Here is a 13,086-nt window from a genome sequence, read left to right as displayed (position 1 = left end):
CCTAGGAATAAACCTACCTAAGGAGACAAAAGACCTATACTCTGAAAACTATAAGATGCTGATGGACAAAATCAAAGATGACGCAATCAGATAGAAATACTATGCTCTTGGATTGGAAGAATCAATTTTGTCAAAATGATTCTACTGCCCAAGGCAAGCTACAAATTCAATGCAAACCCTATCGAATTACCAAGGACATTCTTCACAGAACTAAAACAGTATATTTTAAAATTTGTATGGAAACACAAAAGACCCTGAATAGCCAAAGCAATATTGAAACAAACAAACAAACAGAAACAAAAATGGAGCAATTCCCTGACTTGAAACAATTCTTCAAAGCTACAGCTGTCAAAACAATATGGTCCTGGAACAAAAACAGAAATATAGACTATGTTCCAATGAACAGGACAGAAAGTCTAGAAATAAACCCAAGTACTTATGGTCAACTAATCTATAACAAAGGAGGCAAGAACATACAGTGGAAGAAAGATAGTCTCTTCTATAAGTGGTGATGGAAAATCTGGAAAGCTAAATGTAAAAGAATGAAATTAGAACACTATAACACTATACACAAAAATAGACTCAAAATGGATTAAAGACCTAAATATAAGGTCAGATACTATAAAACTCCTAGAGGAAAACATAGAACACTCTTTGACATAAATAACAGCAATACCTTGTTTGATCAACCTCCTAGAATAATGACAATAAAGACAATAAACCAATGGGACCTAACTAAATTCAAAAGCTTTTGCAGAGCAAAGGAAAACATTAAAAAAATTAAGACAACCCATAGAATGGGAGAAAATCTTTGTAAATGATGTAACAGACAAGGGCTTAATCTCCAAAATATGCAAACAACTCATACAACTCAACAACAACAAAAAACAAACAGCCCAACTGAAAAATGGGCAGAAGACCTAAACAGACATTTCTCCAAAGAAGACATACAGATAGCCATCAGGCACATGAAAAAATGCTCAACATCACTAATTACTAGAAAAATTCAAATAAAAACTATGATGAGGTACCACTTCCCACTGGTCAGAATGGTCATTATTAACAAATCAACAAATAACAAATTCTGGAGGGGCTATGGAGAAAAGGGTACCCTGCTTCACTGTTGGTGGGTATATAAATTGGCACAACCACTACCGAAAACAGCATGGGGGTACCTCAGAACACTAAATACGGAACTACCATAGATCCAGGAATCCACTCCTGGGCATACCTCTGAACAAAACATTCATTCAAAAAGATTCATGCACCTTTATGTTCATCTCAGTGCTATTCACAATGCCCAAGACATGGAAATAGCCCAGATGTCCATCGACAGATGAATGGATTAAGAATATGTGGTATATATCTACAATGGAATATAACCTAGCCATAAAAAAGACAAACCAATGCCATTTGCAACAACATTGATGGAACTAGAGATTCTCATACTAAGTGAAGTAAGCCAGAAAGAAAAAGACAAATACCATATGGTATCACTTATTTGTGGAATCTAAAATATGGAACAGATGATCCTATCTAAAAAAACCAGAAACAGATCATGGCCAAGGAGAGGAGACTTGGGGTTCCTAGGGGGAAGGGGGAGAGAATTGGATGGATGGGAATTTTGGGGGCTTTTTGGATGCAAGTTGTTATATTTGGAACGGTTGGGCAATGGGGCCCTACTGCACAGCACAGGGAAATAGACATAATTGGGTCACTTTGCTGTACAACAGAAACACTCTAAATTAACTATACTTTAATAAATAAAGTTAAAAAAAAAGACATAGAAGTGAACACAAAAAAGAGAAGATGTGGTACATATATATAATGGAATACTACTCAGCCATAAAAAGACAAACTAATGGTATGGATGAGGAGTTTGGGGTTTTGGGGTGCAAACTGTTAAATTTGGAATGGATGGGCAATGGGGCCCTACTGTACAGCACGGGGAACTGCATGTGATTAGGTCATTTTGCTGTACAATAGAACTTTAAGAAACATTGTAAATCAACTATACTTTAATAAAAAAATAAGAAAAAATAAAGTTTTATAAAATAAAAAAAAAGACTTGAAGGCAAGATACAGATAGATGTAAGGCCAGCTGATAAAAAGAAAACAAACGGGCTGTAAAAATCTAAACTTTAAAACTCTGCATCCACCACAAATACTAACCTGAAACTAATAATGAGAAAACGATCAGACAAATCCAGATCATGGGATATTCAACAATCAGACAAATCCAGATTATGGGTTTTCAGAAAGTGTCAATGTGCATGAAAGATTGAAAAAGAGCAAAGAGAATTTTCTAGGTTAAAGATATGACAACTAAATGGAACATATAATCCTGGGTTGGATCCTGGATCAGAGAGATAAAATAGCTGCAGAAGACTTTTTTTAGACAACTGGAGAACTTCGAATATGGAGTGTGTATAAGATAATATCATATCTGACATTAAATTTCTTGGATGTGATGATATTGTGGTTATGTAGGAGAATATCTGTGCTTAGGACAAAGATGTATATTGAGGTATTTAGAGGGCTAGTATTATGTCTGTAATTTAAACAGTTCATTAAAAGGTATGTTTGTGTGACGCTAAGTATGCATCTCCTGTCCTATCCTATCCTGTGTATTTCATTCTATTTTTTCATAGATCCATTCATCCATCCACACGATGAATAAAGTGTGGCAAAATGGAAACAACTGGGGAATCTAAGCGAAGAGGAAAATAACAAAATAAAAACAGCAGACAAAAGGGCAAACAAGAATAAACTGTGCATATTTTCATGCAGAATGTGGCAAGTGATCCAGTTTTAGTGGAGGAGAGGGATGGAGTAATTTTGATACCAACTATTTAAACAGGCAGTTAATAATTCTGTGAATTTATACCATTTATACATAAATGGAAGGTTGCTGACCTATGTTAGTGATGTTAAAATAAGGAAGAGTAACATGTTTGGAGATAAAGAGACTGAGGAAAGCTAATGGTTACCACCTGTCAAAAAGAATGAAAAAGATATAAGATAAAAATAATTTTGGAGTTCCTGTAGTGGTGCAGTGGAAACAAATCCGACTAGGAACCACGAGGTTGTGGGTTCGATCTCTGGCCTTGCTCAGTGGGTTAAGGATTTGGCATTGCTATGAGCTGTGGTATAGGTCGCAAATGCGGTTCAGATGCTGTATTGCTGTGGCTGTGGTGTAGGCCAGCAGCTATAGCTCCGATTGAACTCCTAGCCTGGGAACCTCCATATACTGCAGGTGCAGCCATAAAAAAAAAATAATAATTTCAAGCCTACCAGTCCCTAATCCACATCACTACCTTTTTGGTTATCAGCTAGATACTTTACCAACATGACACAGTGCACCAATGTGCACAACAGAGTAATTTGCCAATTAGTAACTTTCTCCTTCTATTGAGTAGTATTTATAATTCATCTTCAGTTTTCTGTGGTTAGTAAATATTTTCAACTTGAGTTGAAGTGTGCATAGAATAGTGATCTCAATCACTATAGGTATTATCTCACTTAAGTGATATAAGAATCATAAATATCATAAGTGACAAATACTTGTCACAGTCATAATTCAGACTCAGAAAAATTATCACTGAAAAAATGACTTAAATTGCTTAGTTGGTAGAGATGGAAAATTGAGCAAAAAACCCCAAAACTAGTAAGTAAAAAGTAACCATGAAAAAAATATATCAGGAGTCAGAATGACCTTTGCTAAGAGTTCTACAAATCACAGCATTGAAAATCCTTCACCATGATTTTCTTTTCTGTGGAAAGGTTCATTTGTACATGTATGTGTAACTGGGTCACCATGCTGTACAGTAGAAAAAAACTGTATTGGGGAAATAACTATTAATAAAAAAAATGCCTCACCAAAAAGGTCACTTCTAAGAACCACAGGCTCAGAGATAAATAGAAAGCTGCAGGAGGGCAGGGATGGCCTCTTTCTTATTATTATTCACTACTAAACCCAGAGCATAGCAAAAATCTGAAACATGTGGATGACATGTATGACTTCATTTATGTAAAACCAAATAATAAGAAATGAAGTGAACTTGCATAATCTTACTTTCTCCTGTTGCTCATTTCAGATGAAATCACATGATGAAAATGATTGAGCAAGTATCCAATTAACCTTTAAAATAGCATTTCTTTGTTGAACACTTAAATTGTGTCTTGTGGGAGTGCCGGTAGTATCTTGAGGATGCCCTTTCCATAGACCTGAATGTCTCTTGATCACCTCTGGCCAGATATGATTTATTCCTTCTGCGTGTTCCTAAGATTGTGCCTCATACAGTCTAATTTTACTTTATACTACAGTTGTTTATTTACACTATCCATTTATGTCTTTCTCCCTGTTGGATTGAAAATTTCTGGTTGGAATGACTTTTTCATTTATATGCATATCTTTAGCAGAATCTAGTGTCGAGACAAAACATAAAAAAAAAAATTCCAACTGGTAATGTCTAGTTTTGAACTCTGAAAACGTGAAAGGGATATGAGTAACGATGGGCTCATTATCAATGTAAACTCCTTAACAATCTCCTGATTAGGCTACAGATCTAAAGTTATTTGAAGAGCAGCGCACTAACCTCCTGTTTCTGTTCCCATGACTGATGAAATGCTCTGGATGCAAAAATTTTTATACTATGCCTTTTTAAATGAGAGGATATTTGCTTGATTTTAATAAAACATCTTAAAGTTGAAAAGTGATTGCAGAGGAAAAACTCCCTAAAAGTCAATCTCAAGAAAAATTAATATCACTACAGGATTCTTACATATATAATCATGAAGTTTCTTAAAACTGGAAAAAAAAAGCTCTGAAAATACTTACCAGGAGTGGCATTATTTGTAAATTACTTTTGAAGGATGGATTTTTGCAAATAGTTTCTTGTATATCTGAAATAATTATATCATAATTTAGTTATGTGTACTGAAAGAGAATGACTAATCAAATATTAAATTCTATGTTAAATTATTTAAAATTGAGCAAGAGACTTTCTTCCTACTATTCCTAGAAACTGTCTTCATACTTATATTAGGTGAGGAAATTGAGGAAATTTGATTAAAAATAATCACATAAAACTGATGCTGCTAAAAAGGCATTCTTTGTACTTTCACTCTTCTATACCAATCTTTATTCAAATGCTAGGTTATATTTTCTTTTAAAATTTACTTTCTTCTTTTTCTATGTAAACAAAAAATAAATTTCAGTCTTGAAGCAACTTAGGAAAAAGGAGGATATATTTATTTAACTATCAAAGTGCAAAAAATTTAGTAATTTGGTCAACTCTTGCCTTTCAATGTTTTGGCTTTTGTCTATATAACAGCAAGAGTCTGGCAAAAGAAAAAAAAAATGCAGGCAGAATCTTTTACATAAAGCATTTAAAATATGTGAAAGTGGAGTTCCTGTTGTGGCTCAGTGGGAATGAACCCGACTAGCATCCATCAGGACGCAGGTTCCATCCCTGGCCTCGCTCAGTGTGTTAAGGATCTGGTGTTGCCATGAGCTGTGATGCAGGTCGCAGATGCAGCTCAGATCCCAAGTTGCTGTGGCTGTGGTGTAGGCTGGTGGCTAGGCTCTGATTCTACCCCTAGCCTGGGAACTTCCATATGCCTAGAGTGTGGCCCTAAAAAAAAAAAAAAAAAAGTGAAAGTATCTAACGTTAAAAAAACCCAAAAACCTCTCCAAAAACACTGACTTGAGGTTTTCACTTTTTATCTGCATAATTTTACACCTTAAATTTACAGATTTTGTGGTTATAGGCCCCACTTTTTATTAATATATTATTTAAGAATTTTAATTTTGAAATTAACACAAAAAAATATAAAACACATATGCATATTTTACTTAGAAATAATGAAGGTAATGTCTGTGTAGCCTCCTAGAATAAGACAATGAAACATTATCACAGCTTTGAGGCACCCTGGAGCTCCCTACCTGAACACTGTCCTGTGGATTGTACTCCCTTTCCCTTGCCCACAGAGGTAACTCACTAAATTGACTTTGTTTCTTCACAGTTTTAACACAACCCCCAAATAACATTGTTTAGTTTTGCATGTTTATGGGCTTTACATAAATGTTATTGTATCATCTTTATTCTCCTGTAATTTACCTTATTCTGCTCAAAATCATGTTATTTGGATTCATCCATGGTGATGTGTGTAGCTGTAATTTGTTCATTTACCTGGGTGAATAGTGTTCCAGCACATGGATATACCATCTTTAGATGCTTTTAATTTATGGCTTTAAAACGATATGATCTCTAAATACTTATACATGTCTCCAGATACACATGTACAGGGTTTTCTTTAGGGTATGCACTTTAAAGTAAAATTGCTGGGTCGTAAAGTATGTTTATATTCAACTTATTAGGTGGTGACAGTACATTTCCTAAAAGATTGTCACCGTTTACTTTCCCACTAACATTCTACACTAATTTAATGCTGCACATCTTTGCCAACACATTGCAGGCTTTTAAACTCATACATATCTGAAGAGTATTTATTTCATCATTTTATTTTGCATTAATAAACAGATTTTGCATTACTGATGATGTTGAATATCTATCAATATTTTTGTCATTTGCATTTTATTGTCATTTGCATTTTGTTGTGAAGTTTTGGTTCAAGTTTTCCCCTCTATTTTTCTACTGAGTTGCCTTTTTTTCTTATTGATTTATAGGAGTTCTTTATATATTTTGTATGAGTTCTTTTTCTATGCATTATAAATATTTTCTCTCATTTGGTGCCCTGTCTTTCATTCTTTTAATGAGTTTTGATATGAAGAGAAGTTTTTAATTTTAATATAGTCAAATTTATTATTTTTCTCCTCTATGGATTATGCTCCTTTTGCTCTATTTAAGAAATCCTTCCTTATCCTAAGTTTAGAAAATATTTTCTTATATTGTCTCCTAAAAGCTTTATATTTTTTCACACTTAATCTTTAATCACTCTGAAATGATTTTCATGTATGTTTTTTGATAGTTCAATTTAATTTATTTCTATTTGGTATCCAATTGTTCCAATATGAACTGACAAACAGCTTGTTTTGAAATGACCCCATAAGTTGTTCATAGCTATCTGGAACCCAAGGACAGGTTCTCACCCCATGTAAGAGGGTTTTTACCTAAATTCAATCAGTAGCTAATTTTCCCAGAAAAAAAGTCTGCAATTTCTCACATTGGGATTCCAATCACGTTTATTAGACCAGTTTATATTGTCCCACAGCTCTTAGATCCTCTGCTCTGGTATTTTCCTTTAACCTTTTGATTTTCTTTCTTGGTGTTTCAGTTTGGAAACTTTCTCTCTCTTATCTTCAAATTCATCAATTCTTTCCTCAGCTCTGTTGAGAATACTGACAAGCCCATAAAATACATTTATGTTTTTGTTACAGTGTTCTTATTTCTCACATTTCTATTTGACTTTTTGTATGGCTTCCACATCTCTGCTGAAATTCTTTTTTTTACTTTTATTTTTTTATTTTTAATGATTTTTTTTTTCCATTATAGCTGGTTAACAGTGCTCTGTCAATTTTCTACTGTACAGCAAGGTGACTCAGTCATACATTTCTTTTTGTCACATTATCATGCTCCATCATAAGTGACTAGATATAGTTCCCAGTGCTACACAGCAGGATCTCATTGCTTATCCATTCCAAAGGCAACAGTTTGCATCTATTAACCCTAAATTCCCAGTCCATCCCTCCCTCTCCCCCTTGGCAACCACAAGCCTGTTCTCCATGTCCATGATTTTCTTTCCTGTGGAAAGGTTCATTTGTGCTGTATATTAGATTCCAGTGATATCATTTGGTATTTGTCTTTCCCTTTCTGACTTACTTCACTTAGTATGAGAGTTTCTAGTTCCATCCATGTTGCTGCAAATGGCATTATTTTGTTCTTTTTTATGGCTGAGTAGTGTCAGCTGAAAGTCTTTATCTCTTTATACTTGTAGTCTCTCCCACGTTGTCCACCTTTTCCACTACAACATATTAGTCATAGTTATTTAAAAGTACTATCTGATAGTTCAAAGGTCTAGGTCATTTCTGTGTCTCAGTCTGTTGCTCACTTTGTCCCTTGACAGTGAGTTTTTTCCCTTGCCTTTTTTTTTTTGTCTCAAATTTTAGTGGACTTATGGATAAAGGCTGGACTCGAATAATGGATATCGGGATAAATAGTATGTGTCTAGAAATGGGCATATATTCTATTATGCCCATTATGTCTTTTCTATCAGACAAAGACAGATTACGTGTGTGTGTGTGTGTGTTTGTGTGTGTGTAGTTAAACAACTTAGGAATTGAGTTAGGTTTGGGTTTTACTGTTGCTATGGTTACCTTCAGTACATCAATGGTTTCAAAATCCTCTAGTGTTATTTTGTGCTTCTGTAGGGTCATGGAGGTTTTTTATTCCTTCAATTTTCCTGTTCTGCTTTCAGCCTTCCTTTTTTGCTTTCCTGTGTATCTGCACAATATGAGACTCTCTCTATTCTCTTGCCTTTCTCCAGACAATTTCTATTGCTTGTTATTTGGTACCTGCTGGCCTTGTGATGGGGGAATAGGGGAGTTTTTCCATTGTCCTGGTCCAATCTGAGTCTTAGGTATGTCCTCTATGCCTTAGTCATCTTGTTCCTCCTTCCCATGGCAGTAAACTTTGCCTTGTATCTTTGGTGGTTTTGTATAAGACAATTTGTGCCCCTCCTCCAACAGTGGGATATCTCTAATGATCTGGGCCCATGCGTCCTTCTTCTCTCTTCTCCAAGAGTAGAAGCTTATTTCCTTTACCTCTCCTACCCCCACTAAGTCTTCACTTGTGCTCTGGGGGCAGTTACGAAGTTTGTTGCTTCTGACCCAGTACCTTATGACCTTTATCCTGTAGGAGAGAAGGTTCTGCATGGGGCTTCATACCTTTCCTAGAGTTGTGACTGCTCCCCTTTTCCAGGCCTGCACCATTGAGGGAGGATTTCTCTGGTCTCCTGTTGTGCTCCCTCTTTTTCTCATGAACACAGTGTAGGTTCACAAAGAATTTGTGAGTAGTGTGAACTCTTCTTGTGTTTGTAGCTTCCAGGGGCTTTATGTTCTCATAATAGTTCACAATTATCCTTTAGCAATTTCCTAAAAATTTAAGCATAATTCCTAATATCAGCTTGTATGGAACCTGGCTTTTCTTTACCCCATATTCTGTCATAGGGGAGTCAATGGTCACATCATGTCTCTCCTTGGAAACTCCTGTCTTTCCTTGGATATCAGGCTACTTGGTTGTGCTGTGATCTCAGCTTTTTAATGGGTTCAAGAAAACCTATATTTTTGTTGTTTATCTGTTTTTTCTTATTTTTAGTGTGATTGATACATTCCAGCCCTCTACTTTTTAGGCAGAAGTGGAATATATACACAGTAAACACACATATATTTATATATATGGATTATATATGAATAATATATATATATGAAAATACATATATACTAGTGATTCTTAATCATAGGTGATTTTTTTTTTTTGCCACACGGGACATTTGGCAATGTCTGAAAACACTTGTCATGATGGGGAGGTACTATGGCAGATTCTGGTGAGATGGCAGAGATGTTGCTAAACATCTTACAAGGCATAGTACAGCCCTTGACAACAATTACCTCACCCAAAATGTCTGTAATGTCCAGGTTGGGAGACACTGATAAGTACACACATACTTAATTTTTTTTTTTTTGTCTTTTGTCTTTTTAGGGCCATGCTGGAGGCATATGGAGGTCCCCAAGCTAGGGGTCTAATTGGAGCTGTTGCTGCCGGCCTATGCCAGAGCCATAGCAATGCCAGATCTGAGCTGCATGTGCGACCTACACCACGGCTCATGGCAACGCGAGAGCCTCAACTCACTTGAGCAAGGCCAGGGATCGAACCTGCAACCTCATGGTTCCTAGTTGGATTCTTTTCTGCTGCCCCACGACAGGAACTCCATACATAAAATATTTTTATTGTTATTCATGTCTAAATACTTTAAAATTTCCACTGTGGTTAATTTTTCAGAGCATTGGTTTATTTAGAAAAAAAAATTTTTTTTGAAGGCCACACCCTCAGCACATGGAAGTTTCTGGGCCAGGGACTGAATCTAAGCCACAGCTGGGACTCAAGCTTCAGCCATGGCAATGTCAGATCCTACCACAGACATATTTCATTTTTTAACATCTAAAGTTAATCTATACCTTTATCCAATTCTTTAACAATACAAGAATCCTGGTACACTTTAACATCATTTATGGTCTCTAATTTATGTATTATTTTTGATAGGCATTTAAATTCTAATTTTTTTTTCTTTGAAACACATGCTACTTTTTAAAAATTACATTTATTGTTTTACAGAATGTTTGCTAAAATTTACCCTCTCAGACTGTCCATCTAAGATTACTTTTGGTTTGCTGAAACACATTCTTTAGAATTTTTTTTTTCTTTTTAGGGTTGCACCTGCGGCATGTGGAGGTTCCCAGGATAGGGGTCAAATCAGAGCTACAGCTGCTGGTCTACGCCACAGCCACAGGAACTCAGGATCCGAGCTGCATCTGTAACCTACACCACAGCTCACGGCAATGCTGGATCCTTAACCCACTGAGTGAGGCCAGGGATTGAACTCATATTCTCATGGATCCTAGTCTGGTTTGTTAGCCACTGAGCCATGAAGGGAACTCCCTAGAATTTCTTTTAGTAAGAGACTGCTGTTGACAAAAGCTCTTAAAAGAGTTACATCCTACACATACAGAGACAGGTGAAAAAACTTTGCATATTCTCCCCTTATTATCTACTTAATACTAAAATTTAAGTTACACAAGATTTTTCCACCCCTTTCTCTCTCTGGGTGTGTGTGTCTGTGTAGGATGTAGCTCTTTGAGAGGCTCAACTTTAGGGTAGGAGGATCTTCTATGATACTACTCATCTTAGGTAGGCAATAGATTTTTGTCTCCTGTTTCCATTTTTCTGTAAGGCCATGAAAAGCAAAGCTCAATTTCACTCTGTGGGTTAAATATTTTCAAGACAAAAGCTCATAGCAGCACTCTCCTTCTCATTCTAGGTTCTTATCTATTTAGTTCCTGATTTTAAGAATTTTTTATATTCCTACAAGCTCATTGCTATATTTAAGATTTTTAAAGTACTTAATCCTGAATTTATGGTTGTTTTTGATAGAAGGTCAGTACAGATACCTAGCCTGCCACAATGCTAAAATGGAAGTATACACAACACATTCCCAAAAGACAGTTAAGCCTGCCAGTGAAATTGGAATGATCGTAAATGACATGAATACAGTATATCTGAAATAGTACGGTATATTCAAGTAAATTCTTAACTGTTATGTACTTGATTCAAGTAGGTGATAATTTGCATATATTTTCTATATTTATTTTCAACTTTTGAAGTTTAAATTAAAATTGTCCAAGTACAAAAAATAGCATTTCTTACATAACGTGTTTTTCTATACTTACAGTACAACCTTTCATTGAGACGATTAAGGGACTGTAGGATTTTCTGTTCTTCAGCTGATAATGCACAGATGTTAAATCGTTGGGTCTTATTTAAAGCCAGGTTTGGCTTCGGTAGCTGCTTGTTATTCATGACAGTTAGAATTTCATCCTCAGGCACTGAAGCTTTCACTAGGCTCTCAGCCATCAAAAATTCAGAAGTACTGCCTGAAACTATAGAAACTTTACATTATCTATTCTTTGATCCCTTTTTATCTTTGGGATCAGCCCTTATACAGACTTCACTGACATATATCTCTGTTTCATTTCACAAACAGAAACCAGTAAATCTGTTAACTTTGCATTTTATTTATCGGGATCTTCTATATCTAGAATTTTCTTATCCCTAATTAAAAAAAGACATTCAAAATGATGGCAATGAGGTAATAAAAATTTCTAGAGTGTTACCTGAACTAAGGAAAAATATACATGATGTATATGTAGATTATTTTTGTTTTGTTTTGCTACTCATTGGTAGTGCAAAGAGAAGATGTAAATTGTCTTTATAATGGTAATAAGATGAGTTATAAATAAAAGAGTAAGAGAAAAGGAACTTAAGGAAATTTTAGAAAATTAGATGATCAGCTAAACAGAAATGAAAGCATGTAAACTGACCAAATTAAATAAAAGAACGTATGATCAAAGAAGCATCAAAGTCTTGAGAGAAGGGAAAGATGACTCAAATTATTTTTTTGCTTACAATCAATTTGGAATTTCACCTCACATCATCTATTTAAACAAATTCCAAGGAAGTTAAAGAATTAAATTTAATGAGTCAAACCATTAAAGCAATCTAGAGGGAAAATAAACTTATTTAAATTTCTGCATTGGGAAGTTTCTTTGAGTAATGGAGAAATCACCAGAAAAGAGTAAAGCCATGTTTATTTAAAGTCAGTCTTCCCTAATAAATTTTAAATTCTCAAGGCCAAGACTTTTGTAGGTTTTGTTCATTATTGTATATCCAATATATTTTGTTGCAGGCAGGAGACTAGCTCTCAATAATCATTTATTGAATAAAAAAATTTAAAATAAGTTTTGTATATGTAAAAGTAAAACATAAGTGGAATAAAATGCAAATAATAAAGTAGTAAAAACACTTGTAACTAACATAAGGATCAGAATTCTTGAGTTTGCTGAAATCAGTAAAAAAAACCCTAAACTCCAATATTTATAGAGAAAAAGAATATGAAGAAACAATTCACCAAAAATAATATACATACAGAAATAAAAAATTAAAAAAAGAGAAATAATTAAGCATATTTATGAAGCATGTACAGGAGTTCCCATCGTGGTGCAGGGGAAACTAATCCGACTAGGAACCATGAGGTTTCGGGTTCGATCTCTGGCCTCACTCAGTGGGTTAAGGATCTGGCATTGCCATGAACTGTGGTCTAGTTTGCAGATGCGGCTAGGATCTGGCATTGCTGTGGCTGTGGCTAAGGCTAGCAGCTGTAGCTCTAATTAGACCCCTAGCCTGGGAACCTCCATATGCCGCAGGTATGGCCCTAAAATAGAAAAAAAAAAGGAAAAAAAAGCATGTACAAAGAAAAACCAATAATATACCATTTTTTTTTTTTTTGTCT

General features: G+C 35.1%; 1 protein-coding gene across 38 annotated transcripts in view; it reads right to left on the bottom strand.

Annotated features, from left to right (window-relative positions):
• Positions 1 to 13,086, bottom strand: part of CEP126 (centrosomal protein 126) — a 106,353-nt gene that overhangs the window by 27,956 nt on the left and 65,311 nt on the right. For 10 of the 38 annotated variants that reach the window (XR_014815107.1, XR_014815114.1, XR_014815116.1 and 7 more), the window contains 2 exons: positions 11,468 to 11,677; positions 4,841 to 4,905 (listed from right to left, as the gene is read on the bottom strand). The exons of 8 other annotated variants lie outside the window; for them this stretch is intronic. Coding sequence is in view for 11 of the 30 variants with exons in the window: in XM_084975805.1 (XP_084831931.1) it covers positions 4,841 to 4,905; positions 11,468 to 11,677 (275 nt within the window). In the remaining 19 variants the exon portion in view is untranslated. Of the gene's footprint in view, positions 1 to 4,840; positions 4,906 to 7,844; positions 7,987 to 8,908; positions 9,116 to 11,467; positions 11,678 to 13,086 lie in introns of those variants that run through there. 20 more of the 38 variants (XR_014815113.1, XR_014815124.1, XR_014815123.1 and 17 more) reach the window with 7 other exon arrangements.

The sequence above is a fragment of the Sus scrofa genome, chromosome 9, assembly GCF_054392235.1.
Source record: "Sus scrofa isolate SSC_HxYL_T2T_F1_AM1 chromosome 9, Sscrofa_HxYL_maternal_Yorkshire_Landrace_v2.0, whole genome shotgun sequence".
In the NCBI taxonomy this organism is placed as follows: domain Eukaryota; kingdom Metazoa; phylum Chordata; class Mammalia; order Artiodactyla; family Suidae; genus Sus; species Sus scrofa.
This window is presented reverse-complemented; position numbering and strand designations above follow the sequence as displayed.